Source organism: Heloderma suspectum, chromosome 11 (genome assembly GCF_057233095.1).
Source record: "Heloderma suspectum isolate Gila_16-S chromosome 11, 16-S_ref, whole genome shotgun sequence".
NCBI classification, from domain to species: Eukaryota; Metazoa; Chordata; class Lepidosauria; order Squamata; family Helodermatidae; genus Heloderma; species Heloderma suspectum.
Genome location: NC_139468.1, coordinates 22,190,640 through 22,203,918, shown reverse-complemented (window position 1 = coordinate 22,203,918; position 13,279 = coordinate 22,190,640). Strand labels below are relative to the sequence as shown.

Below are 13,279 nucleotides of genomic sequence, written 5' to 3'. Positions count from 1 at the left end.
CAACAGCACCCTCCTCCCCATGTTCCCCAGCAACTGGTGTACATAGGTGTATTGTCTGTGGTACTAGAGGTAGCACATAGCCATCAGGACTACTAGCCGTTGATAGACTTCTCCAGGAGTTTGTCTAACCCCCTTTTAAAGCCATCCAAATTGGTGGCTATCACTACATCTTGTGGTAGCGAATTTTAAGTATGTGCTGTGTGAAGGCCTTCCTTTGATCTGTCCTGAATCTCCCACCAATCAGGACAGAGATAACCTAGCTACCACAAGATGTAGTGATGGCCATCAATTTGGATGGCTTCCAAAGGGGGTTAGACAAATTTCACAGGATAAGGCTATCGATGGCTACTAGTCCTGGTGCTTCTATGCTACCTCCAGTATCAGAGGCAGCATGCCTGTGTGCAACAGTTGCTGGGGAACACGGGCAGGAGGATACTGTTGCCCTCATGTCCTGCCTGTGGGTTTCCTGTGGACAGCTGGTTGCCCACTGTGTGAACAGAATGCTGGACTAGTTGGACCCTTGGTCTGATCCGGCACAGCTCTTCTTATGTTCTTACGTACCCTGTTAGTATAGTTACCATGCATTTAATTCAACTTGAAGGCAGCGCTTTCATGAATAATTGTAAAATCATCAGTCCATAACAGGTTCCCTTTCCTTCCGTGCCATTGTAGCCTGCCATTAGATGTAGGGGTCACAGCACGTCTTCAGAAAGAAGACAGAACTTGCAGAGGAAACCTGAGAAGTCTGTAACTGCAAGCCAGTCAAACAGAACAGAGCAGAGTCCTGAACCTCTATATTTTGAGGTACCTTTTTCATGCAACTTGTTTATAATAATTGCCATAACACAAGATGTCTGTGAGATTTTGAGCTGACGATAGCTGCCTCATCATTTATCTTTCTGCAATCTACAGATGCTGCTTAATAAGCATGCTCATTTTAAAAGCATATACACTCATCTTTCAAAACCCTACCAGTGAATTTCCTTTTATTTGTTTTCAGTGTGTTCTGGAATCTTGTGATCGATATATTCCCCCACTTTAATTGTAACATTAATCAATAACATCTCAAGATTAGGCAATGTATTCTCTTTTTTTTTAATCTTTTAAGTCTGGCATCTCCCAACTTCCACCACTGGCTAGTTCAAGTGCTGCTCTGCTGTCCACTAGTGATGAAGCCCTACGAATTTCACTTCTCACTGATGCATTTTAAAACTTCCCCACATTTTCTCTTCAGGATGAAGAAGAATTTCCTGAATTAAATAGTGACAGTGGAAATTATAAAGGTGGCAATATGCAGCTGAAACAGGCACCCAAAGTGGTAAGAGACACTATTAGACATTTGTGATGCAAATAGAATTCTGATTCAGGTTATTAGTGTTTTTCTTAAAATATTCTGGCTGATTTAGGTTCAAGCAGTAACAGTAAATGATGCTATTTGGGAACCCAAAGGAAGCACAAAGTCGTACTGGGTGCATGCAGAAACCAGCTTCCTAAGAATCTCAGCTTTATTTTGGAATAAGAAAAGAGGTTTCTATCCCTTAAGGCTGTGAGAATATGCCTGAAAGTGTGTGGGCATGCCTGCTGAAATCTCAAAAGCCAGTGGTATGACTGAATAAGACCTTCAATAACCGGGGGTGGAGCTTTAGTGCCTAGCATAGTTCATTGACCCTATCCATTACTGGCATAATAATCCAATTATGCAAAATAGGAGACTGTTCTTTTTTTCTCCATGTGCATAATCTATGCAGATCTCACAGTTCCACCTTCCTTGGTGCAAATTTTGGGTCACTCGGGTGTAGAATTCTAAGCAAAGTGTACACACAGCCCTAAATATACACACATTAAGATGATGTTCCTGGGGACATAGTCAGAAGCAACCTGCTTGCAGCATATACCACCATCAAACAAAAAGATCCAGCCTTTCAGCATCGAATCATTTATGCTAATAATCCTTTGGGGCTCTAGATTATAAATGAATTGGTGCAGTCAAATAAGCATGACACTTCTTCTGTGTGACTTAAAAGCTATTAGCAGAAGACTGTATTTGGCATATCAAATCATAGATTTACTACAGAATTGTTAGGCTTTTTGAGTTATTGTGTATGTGAATCACTCTGACCACTTAGGAAAAGCACTATATGAATACAAAGTATTGTGTCGATACCATTGAGCTAGTTAGGGAAGCAAGATCAGCTGTGGTACGTCAGGTTTACGATGCGCTGTGGTTTGTGTTGTAACACCGTTTAACTGTGCACACTGTCCTTGCAAACCCTAGCTGGATGATTTACCTGAAAATTCTCCAATCAATATAGTACAGACACCAATTCCAATCACCACTTCTGTTCCCAAACGGGCAAAAAGTCAAAAAAAGAAAGCTCTGGCAGCAGCCCTGGCTACAGCTCAGGAGTACTCAGAAATTAGCATGGAGCAGAGGAAACTCCAGGTCTGTTATTTGATGTTGTAACTGAGATGAATTGTATACTTAAATCGTGGATGGCCAACTGACAATCTGTGGCCACCAAAGAACGGTGCTCTTGTACTTGGTGAACCTCTCAAACAGTTTTCCTGCAGCTTCACTTGTAAATGAAAGAAAATCAACATTTCAGGTTGTAAGAGAGGGTCTCCAACGTTATGATTCTCTTTTAGACTTTGTATGTATTGCCCCATCTGTGCCTGAATTATCCACAACCACAAAGCCCTTCGTTGCTAGATGGCACCAATCTTATTATGGAGACTGATAAGACCCCCTCCACTTCCAGCCCCCCCCCCCCCCCATCAGGAGAACAGAGTGTCAGGAGCGCCTTGCGGCCTCTTTCAGTACACTCCAATAGCCAACTCAAGACACAGACAAAAGGATTCTTTTCAAGGCTTTAATCCTTTTACAACTTAATGACTCTTTCAGATGCTAATCACCAGCGACTAAGCAATGAACAGCAGAGTAGCCTGTGCTCCGGGTAGGCAGTTGATCCCCGTTTGAAAGAGAGTCACTTGAAGACCCAGAACTTATGGGCTAGGGAGAGATCCTCCCTCTTTCCCTTGGGTCCACGGGATGCGGCCGTTGCTTGTGCGCCAAACGGCCACTACGCCTCCTTTCTGTGCCCTCCATCGCTCATCACTGTCTGTGTCGATTGTCTAGCAAGCCCCCCTCCTGCACTTTCTCACTGTCAGGGTCACTATCTACCTCAGGAATGCTGGCAGGAGGAATCTCTGCCAGCTGCTGTGCCTGTGAGGGATGAGCTGGCTCCTCTCCCATGGATTGCTGATCCTCCTCAGAATCAGAACTGCTCTGGGGTTCTATCAGCTCAGTTTCCACCCTGACACAGAGTAGCGCCTAATGTTATGGAAGCTAGAATACTTGCTTTAAATAAGTACATGAGAACAGCATGCTGCATCAGACCAAGGCCTATCGAGTTCAGTGTTCTGGTCACAGAGTGGCCAGTCAGCTGCCTGTAGGAAGCTTGAAAGCAGGACTTGAGTGCAATAGCGCTCTCCTGCTCATGTTCCCCAACAACTGGAATCATCTCTCTTGCCACTAAAGGTAAACTCTACTATTTTTATTCCAATTACAGGAAGCAGTTTCAAAAGCAGCTGGAAAGAAGAGTAAAACACCTGTGCAGTTAGACTTGGGGGACATGCTGGCAGCTCTTGAAAAACAGCAGCAGGCTATGAAAGCTCGTCAGATCACGAATACCAGGCCCCTCTCCTACACAGGTAGGTATATTTTATTTAGCCATTCTTCATAGCCACACATTTCTTAAACATTTTTCCATCTAAGGGGACTAGAGCATTAACAATCATTTAAGGGGACTAATACATTAACACTGAGCACAAGGATTTTTATACTGGACCAACAAATGTGGCATTAAGACTCCCTTGAAAATGAACACAAATACTGCATTTGGATCTTCTCCCTTGATCAGTTCACTCCTGTGAGATGTAGAGCATGAAGTATTTTGTAGCATAAATACCTGTATAAGAAATAAATGATGGTTATTTGTAGTGAGCACACGCAGCCAGAATGTTTCCTAGACTTGAAATGAGATTCATAATACAGCTTACCCATCAATTAATGTTGGGGTGGTGAAATAATTCAGTCCACAGAACTTAGCTCTGTGAAGCCAGATCTTTTCAGTAGCAGAATGCAAATGAATTGTTGATAGCTGGATTTTTTTTCTTGCAAATGGTGTAATGTACAATGAGACTGTTGTACTCAGTCTCTTCTGTTATGCTTGGTTGCCTGTTAGAAAGGTAATGTGGATTGCCTACTTTAATGAAATATTTGATCACATCATCCACTAAAAATTATTTTTGGAAGGGTTTGCTTTTTCAGAGAAGAATGCAGCATTTCATTTGAGGAATATCTGCTTGTTCCTTCCTAATCTGGTCTGATGTGACTTAGGAGTGCAAATTACACATTTGTTTTGAAAGTAGCTTTTCCAGAGATCCAGCTAACTCCTTTAAGTGCACCCAGTTGCTTGGGCATGTGCAGGAAGATTCTTTGACTCCCATGCTAGATCACCAGCTGGTCTTGAAAGTCCCCTCAGTTTCAAATGTGGCTTGTTATGTGGCATACGAAACTGTGGTTCAAGACAAACAGTGCAATACATTGAATTAGTTGTGTGGTTCTTTGGATGCTACACAAAGGAAACTGCTATTACTCCAGTTCCAGCCACCAATTAAAACAACATTTTTATCTTAAGGCTGGGGTATAGCATGTTTCTGTTTTCTTACATGAACTCGAGTGTTCCTGCAAGAGTAGGCTAAATTGAAAGCTGGTTATTAAATGGAATAAATGGAAACAGTCATTCCATTTTTATTTCCAACAAAAGAAAAGGCTTTTACAATGAGTATTGAGAATTGTTCAGTAGGGGAAAACATGAGCATCATCTATCGGCTATCATTCTGTCTTGTTTACATTTAGTTGGCAGTGCTGCTCCTTTTCACACCAAAGAATCTGCCAACCGAAAATCCTTAACTAAAGGACAGCCATCTATGGGTTGCCTTAATCCTTTGGATTCCACTGCCCCAAAAGTGAAACGTGGAAAAGAAAGAGAACTCTCAAAGCTAAAGCGTCCCACAGCACTTAAAAAGGTAAACAGTCTCAAAAAGTGGTGCTTCTTTTCAGCAATGTGATCTTTGAGGTATGTAAATATAGAAATTATGAATCCTAATGGCTGAAGTCCTGGTGGCTGGAAAACTTTCTCAGGTGACCAGAACTGATACTAGCTATATCATCTGTCAATATACCAGAGAGTATGAAACTGGTTATCTTTATCTTGTTGTGATTAACTGTGTGGAATGTAACCATTTAATGGGTGACACAGCCTACCTGGTTTTTATGAAATTTTGCTTTTTATGTTGGGATCCTGAGAAGCTGCCCCTCCTTCTTCTAGGATGTTTGCCATTCCCCAACTACATGAAGGTTGCTCAGTCATTCAATTAATCACAATTATATGTTTTGCACTGATGCTTAAATAATGGGCTCATGAATTTAAATACTTGATTATTATAAGATGGTCTTGGTTTTCTTTGCAAGTGTGCATTATAAAAATTGAGCGAAGGATTGATGGAAAGAAGTCTTAATGTCAATTTGGAGTTAGTTTCACATGTGGTTGTGTTTTTAAAACTTAAGAATCAGTGTAAAAGTCAGAAATAACAATGTAGTACAAAATAATACTTTTTAAAAAGCCAAGTTTACTACCAGACGTAGACATAAATGACAGCCAGGACTGGTAAGGTATGCATAACGTGAAGTCATGTTCTTGAAACAAAAATATTACATATGCCGCTGAAGAATACCACAAGGTTGAAATAAGTCTGGCATTTGGAATGGCTGCTCACCGTGTTGTTGTTGTTCAGTTGTTCAGTCGTGTCCGACTCTTCGTGACCCCATGGACCATAGCACGCCAGGCCTTCCTGTCCTGCGCTCCCGGAGCGTGCTCAAGTCCATATTCATTGCATCGGTGATGCTATCTAGCCATCTCATCCTTCTCCTTTTGCCTTCAATCCCCTTCTCCTTTTGCCTTCAATCTTTCCCAGCATCAGGGTCTTTTCCAGGGAGTTTTCCCTTCGCATTAGGTGGCCAAAATATTTCAGCTTCAGCTTCAGTATCTGTCCTCCCAATGAGCACTCAGGGTTGATTTCCTTTAGGATGGACTGATTTGACCTCCTTGCAGTCCAGGGGACTCGTAAGAGTCTTCTCCAGCACCACAGTTCGAAAGCATCAATTCTTCAGCACTCAGCCTTCCATATAGTCCAGCTCTCACAGCCATACGTTGCTACTGGGAAAACCATAGCTTTGATTATACGAACCTTTGTCAGCAAGGTGATGTCTCTGCTTCTTACTATGCTGTGTAGGTTTGCCATAGCTTTCCTCCCAAGGAGCAAGCGTCTTTTAATTTCATGGCTACAGTCACTGTCTGTGGTGATCTTAGAGCCCAAGAAAATAAAATCTGTTACTGCTTCCGTTTCTTCCCCTTCTATATGCCAGGAAGTGATGGGGCCAGATGACATGATCTGAGTTTTTTTAATGTTGAGTTTCAAACCAGCTTTTGCACTCTCCACTTTCACCCTCAACTCTTTAGAGGCTCTTTAGATCCTCTTCGCTTTCTGCCATTAGGGTGGTATCGTCTGCGTATCTGAGGTTGTTGATAATTCTCCCGGCAATCTTAATTCCGACCTGTGATTCATCCAACCCGGCGTTTCTCATGATATACTCTGCACATAAGTTAAATAAGCAGGGCGACAATATACAGCCTTGTCATACTCCTTTCCCAATTTTGAACCAATCGGTTGTTCCATGTCCGGTTCTTACTGTTGCTTCTTGACCCTCGTACAGGTTTCTCAGGAGACAGGTAAGGTGGTCTGGTACTCCCATCACTTTCAGAATTTGCCACAGTTTGTTGTGATCCACACAATCAAAGGCTTTAGCATAGTCAATGAAGCAGAAATAGACGTTTTTCTGGAATTCTCTTGCTTTCTCCATGATCCAGCGAATGTTGGCGATTTCATCTCTAGTTCCTCTGCCTCTTCGAAACCCAGCTTGTACTTCCGGTAGTTCTTGGTTCACATACTGCTGAAGCCTAGCTTGTAGGATTTTGAGCATAACCTTGCTGGCATGTGAAATGAGCGCAATTGTACAGTAGTTTGAACACTCTTTGGCGTTGCCCTTCTTTGGAATTGGAATGTTAACTGACCTTTTCCAGTCTTGTGGCCATTGTTGAGTGTTCCAAATTTGTTGGCATATTGAGTGCAGCACTTTAACAGCATCATCTTTTAGGATTTTAAATAGCTCAGCTGGAATACTGTCATCCCCACTAGCCTTGTTGATAGTAATGCTTCCTAAGGCCCATTTGACTTCACTCTCTAGGATGTCCAGCTCAAGTTCAGCGACCGCACTATCATGGCTCTCAGGGACATTAAGATCTTTCCTGTATAGTTCTTCCGTGTATTCTTTCCACCTCTTCTTAATCTCATCTGCTTCTGTTAGGTCCCTGCCTTCTTTGTCCTTTATCATGCCCATCTTTGCACAAAATGTTCCCTTGAGATCTCCAATTTTCTTGAAGAGATCTCTAGTCTTTCCCATTCTATTGTTTTCCTTGATTTCTTTGCATTGTTCATTTAAGAAGGCCTTCTTGTCTCTCCTTGCTATTCTCTGGAACTCTGCATTCAGTTGGGTATATCTTCCCCTTTCTCCCTTGCTTTTCACTTCCCTTCTTTCCTCAGCTACTTGTAAAGCCTCATCAGACAGCCACTTGGCTTTCTGGCATTTCTTTTTCTTTGGGATGGATTTAGTTTCTACCTCCTGAACAATGTTACGGACCTCCATCCATAGTTCCTCAGGCACTCTGTCTATCAGGTCTAATCCCTGAAATCTATTCCTCACCTCCACTGTATATTCATAGGGGATATGATTTAGGTCATACTTGATGGTTTAGTGGTTTTCCCTATGTTCTTCAACTTAAGCCAAAATTTTGCAAGAAGCAGCTCATGATCTGAGCCACAGTCAGCTCCAGGTCTTGTTTTTACTGACTGTATAGAGCTTCTCCATCTTTGGCTGCAAAGTACATAATCACTCTGATTTCGATATTGACCATCTGGTGATGTCCATGTGTAGAGTCGCCTCTTGTGCTGTTGGAAAAGAGTGTTTGCTATGATCAGTGTGTTCTCTTGGCAAAACTCTATGAGCCTTTGTCCTGCTTCATTTTGTACACCAAGGCCATGCTTGCCTGTTATCCCGGTGATTTCTTGACTTCCTATTTTAGCATTCCAGTCCCCTATGATGTAGAGGACATCTTTTTTGAGTGTTAGTTCTAGAAGGTGTTGTAGGTCTTCATAGAACCGATCAACCTCAGCTTCTTCAGCATCAGTGGTTGGGACATAGACTTGAATTACTGTGATGTTGAATAGTTTGCCTTGGATTCGTACTGAGATCATTCTATCGTTTTTGAGATTGTACCCCAGTACTGCTTTTCCCACCCTTTTGTTGACTATCAGTGCTACTCCATTTCTTCTAAGGGATTCTTGCCCACAGTAGTAGATATAATGGTCACCTGAATTAAATTTGCCCATGCTTGTCCATTTTAGTTCACTGATTCCCAAGATGTTAATGTTCAATCTTGCCATCTCACGTTTGACCACCTCCAGCTTGTCTTGATTCATTGATCTGACATTCCAGGTTCCTAAACAATATTCTTTACAGCATTGGACTTTCTTTTCACCACCAGACACATCCACAGCTGGGTGTCCTTTCGGCTTTGGCCCAGCCGCTTCACTCTTTCTGGCGCCACTTGGAAATACCTTCTGCTCTTCTCCAGTAGTATATTGGACACCTTCCGACCTGAGGGGCTCATCTTCCGGCGTCATCTCTTTTAGCCTTGTGATATGTTCCATGGGGTTTTCTTGGCAAGCATACTGGAGTGGGTTGCCATTTCCTTCTCCAGTGGACCACATTTTGTCAGAACTCTCCGCCGTGACCTGTCCGTCTTGGGTGGCCTTGCACGGCATAGCGTATGGCTTCACTGAGTTACTCCAGCCCCTTCGTCACAACAAGGCAGTGATCCATGAAGGGGCCTCACCTTATATGTTATGATTAATCTCTGACTCACAGTAAGGATATAATTTTGTTAGAGTGTTGATTTTTTGTATTTTAAACATCTCAGTTTTGTTTTTAAATGTTTACCTACATGTGGTAGTGAACACAGTTGTAAAAAAATTGTATTTTGTAAGAGGTTGTTTCTGACTTCTACATAGTTTCTACATTTTGTTTGGTCAGGGATTATTTCTTTGTCTTGGTATTTTTTAATCCCTTTTGTCTATTTCCAGAATGTGACTCTCTACACATATTTCTAAAAAAATGGCTACTCTTTTTAGGCTTGTATAATGGATAAAGCCTATTAATCAAACTTGGTATCCTCAGTTTAACAAAGAAACAAGTTATTAATGTATAGAAGAAGAAATTAGTATAATCCACAACTTCATAATTGGGTTCGTTTCAGATTATCTTGAAAGAAAGAGAAGAAAAGAAAGGACGCTTGTCTGTGGATCCCAGCCTTCTGGGAGCTGATGAAGAACAAGAGGTGAATCTGAATCTGACTTCTAACCAGTCAGAAGAACTAGCATCTCAAGAAGGTCAGAACTCTAAAAAAACAAACAAACTGAAACATATGTCTAGCTACATTAATATGCTTAACTCTGTGTGTGTGTGTGTGTGTGTGTGTGTGTGTGTGTCTGTCTGTTTGCATGTGTCTGCCTGTGTGTTATGTAGTGTTGAGTTAACTAATTCAGATAAAGTGTTGTATATCTTGCCTATGTGAAATATTTTTTTCTTTTAGGATTTGCATCTGAACTATTTTATTCATGCTTCGGATATAGAAAGCTTGTACATACTTCCAGTCTAAATTTTAAATGAATGCTGCAACAGAAATTCTTCCAGTTTCAGAAACTTTTATTTTATTTCCAATTTGGAAACTAGAATTTATATATTATTCAGCCCAATTTAATAAATATCCGCTTGCTTGAATACTTGCAGTTTATAAGATTTTATTATAGCCAACTGCTTTTCTGTTGTGCTGTTTACATTAAAACAGATGAGTGCAGAGAACTTGCTTGTTTGTGTAGCGCTTCCGCATAGTTCAGACAGGCTGAGTACTTTAACTGATATCCAAAGACACCTGTGCTGGCTTTCAAGCACTGATGTCCTCCTCCCACATATGTTTGCAGCTCCTTGATCCTCATGGAATGCCATTTCTGAAGTTCCCTCAACCTTTCCAGACGAGAAGGCAGGAGAGGGGCAGTTAAAGAGCCCCTATATTCACCCATTCGACCACTTGGGGCCCTCTGGACCCATCTTATATCTTTAAAAATTGCCTTGATGGTTAATTGCTGGCTGTGGTTTAAGATCCCCTCATAGAAGACTTCAAACTGCAGAACATTAACTGGTTTATGCGCACCATAAATCTAAGACTTGTGCTGATTTGCAAAAGGTGGCCCTGTCACATCATAATACTGACTTTCTTTAAAAATAAATTTGGGGGGGGCATTCTGTTACTGAAGAAGGAAGACACTCACGTGGACTATGTTCCTTTTTTAAAGAGTGTCGTGGTGGGATGGAAGGAAAAATATGGAATGATATATTCCAGTGACACATGAGACATACTTCTGGGTGCAACAGTTACTCTTTTATTTTTCTGTTACAGAAACAGGCCTGAGTGTGCCAAGTGACACCTCACTCTCTCCAGCAAGCCAGAATTCTCCCTACTGCATGACTCCAGTATCCCAAGGCTCACCTGCCAGTTCAGGGATAGGTAGTCCAATGGCATCTTCAACTATAACAAAAATTCACAGCAAGAGATTCAGAGAGTAAGAACCTTTTAAAACTACTTTCTGCAGAACTTGTCCAATGAAACATGTCTTAAAGTCAAAGTTGAATGGACCAATAACCCCACCACCATCACATTCAGCCCACTCTGCAAGGCATGGCAGTCCCATTTGAATAAACTCTAACGACTGAACAACAACAACAATCCTGAGCATAATGTACCACACACAGGACAAAAGGTGCTTGCACCACAAATATCTTTGGCAATTTTAGTCAAGTCACATACTATAAAAGAAGGAAAAAGTAGAGTTACTAGCCAGTCTGATCTGAAGGAATATATTACTTTCTGTACCACCTGTCCCGGTTTTCAGCTATTGGGTTGAGTGCATGGTCTCACTTTGAGCAACACCAGCCTTATGCAAAAATCTGATTCAAATATTTGATATTTTGAACTCTTTTGGGGTGGGGGGAAAATACTGTAGTGACTTTATTTCTCCAGGAGGTTGAGGGCAATGCTGCTGTCGAAAGTTTCACTGAGGAGCAATGTTGGCATGTTTCAGATACTTCTGTGCTGCATTCTCTGTTGGGTAGACACTCAAAAGCAACTTACAAAGTAAAAACCTAATTCTAAAATCACACTACAATACTACTGTGAAACTTGTAGCTATAAAAACTAAGCAAACTAATAAGCAGCCAGTGCGGTTCTGCTAAGACAGGAAGTATTCATTGTCCGTGGCCTGGCATAGTTAACAGATAGATAGCAGGACTCTGCAATAGCTGCAACTTCTGAACAGTCTTCGGAAGGCAGGCGTATGTAATGCATTGCGTTAGTCCGAATAGAAAGTTACTCAAGCACAGGTGACTGAAGCTAGATCTCCATCAGAGGAAGGGTGCATTTGGCTCACTGGCCTAAGTAGGTAAAAGTTACTCATGGGTGGCAGCAACAGCTGGCATTCAAGTAGCGAGGAGAGGTCAAAGAGCACTGCCAGCTGAACCTGTTCTTTCAAGGTAAGAGGCAGACCCACTATTTCTTCGCTTCCCCCTGCCCTATTTCCAGGTTAGCCTACTATCAACACCTCTGCCCTGTCTGCATTAAGTTTCCATTAGCCTTCATCCAGCCCATAACCATGTCCTGGTCAAACATGTTCCTGCTGCTTCCAAGGCAACCTGGATATGCTGCCTTTCAACACAATGCTATCAAAATACTTCCCAGATGTGGGTATCATCCTGCATTTGAAAATTATTTTCAAATGGCATGGAAAGGATAAGGAAGATCTCTCAGCAGCTTTCAATACCATTGACCATGGTATCCTTCTGGGCCACCTTGCTGGGATGGGACTTGGAGGCACTGTTTTTCAGTGGCTCCATTCCTTCTTGGAAGGGTGGACCCAGAAGGTGGTGCTGGGGGACCTCCATTCAACTCCCTGGCCATTGGCTTGTGGAGTCCCTCAAGGTTCTGTTTTGTCCCCCATGCTATTTAATATATACATGAAAACGCTGGGAGAGGTTGTCCGCAGTTTTGGGGTTCGGTGTCACCAGTACGCTGATGCTACCCAACTCTACTTTTCCTTTCCATCTAATTCCAAAGAAGCTGTTTGGGGGCTGAATTACTGTCTATTGGCAGTAATGGACTGGATGAGGGCAAACAAATTGAAGCTTAGTCCAGACAAGACAGAGGTGCTCCTGGTCAGCTGAAAGATAGATCAGGGAATAGAGATACAGCTTGTGCTAGATGGGATTACACTCCCTCTGAAGACACAGGTTCGCAGCTTGGGTGTACTTCTGGACTCAGCCCTGAACTTGGATGCCCAGGTGTCAGCGGTGGCCAGGAGTGCATTTGCACAGATAAAGCTAGTGCGCCAGCTGCGCCCGTTCCTTGAGATGTCTGACTTGGCCACAGTAACACATGCCTTAGTTACATCCCGTTTGGATTACTCTACGTGGGGGTGCCTCCGAAGAGTGTTGGGAAACTTCAGCTGGTTCAAAGAGCTGCTGCCAGACTGCTGGCTGGGGCTGGTTACAGGGATCATTCTACTCCCCTCTTAAAACAGCTTCACTGGCTCCCAATCTGTTTCCGGGCACAATTCAAAGTGCTGGTCGTGTCCTATAAAGCCCTATACGGCTCGGGTCCAGGTTATCTGAAAGACCGTATTCTCCCCTATGAGCCTACTCATGCCCTGAGATCTTCAGGGGAAGCCCTTCTCGCCATCCCGCCACCATCACAGGTATGCCTGGTGGGAACACAGGAGAGGGCCTTCTCGGTGGCTGCCCCAAGGCTCTGGAACTCCCTTCCCAGGGAGGTGAGAATGGCACCCTCCTTGATATGCTTTCGTAGGTATGTAAAAACTTTTTTGTTCCAGCAAGCTTTTGGGGATAACTAGTCTGGACCTGTGAAAATATGACAGATGGATACTATTTTTCTTGTCATTTAATGTTCTGATATTTTTACAATTTTAATTA

At 42.5% G+C, this 13,279-nt stretch overlaps 1 protein-coding gene across 2 annotated transcripts in view; it reads left to right on the top strand.

Annotated features, from left to right (window-relative positions):
• Positions 1-13,279, top strand: part of SECISBP2L (SECIS binding protein 2 like) — a 46,637-nt gene that overhangs the window by 21,954 nt on the left and 11,404 nt on the right. For both annotated transcript variants that reach the window (XM_084817133.1, XM_084817134.1), the window contains exons 8-14: positions 673-804; positions 1,235-1,318; positions 2,276-2,443; positions 3,570-3,711; positions 4,922-5,091; positions 9,498-9,630; positions 10,698-10,860. In XM_084817133.1, the coding sequence (XP_084673259.1) occupies positions 673-804; positions 1,235-1,318; positions 2,276-2,443; positions 3,570-3,711; positions 4,922-5,091; positions 9,498-9,630; positions 10,698-10,860 (992 nt within the window). The remainder of the gene's footprint in view (positions 1-672; positions 805-1,234; positions 1,319-2,275; positions 2,444-3,569; positions 3,712-4,921; positions 5,092-9,497; positions 9,631-10,697; positions 10,861-13,279) is intronic.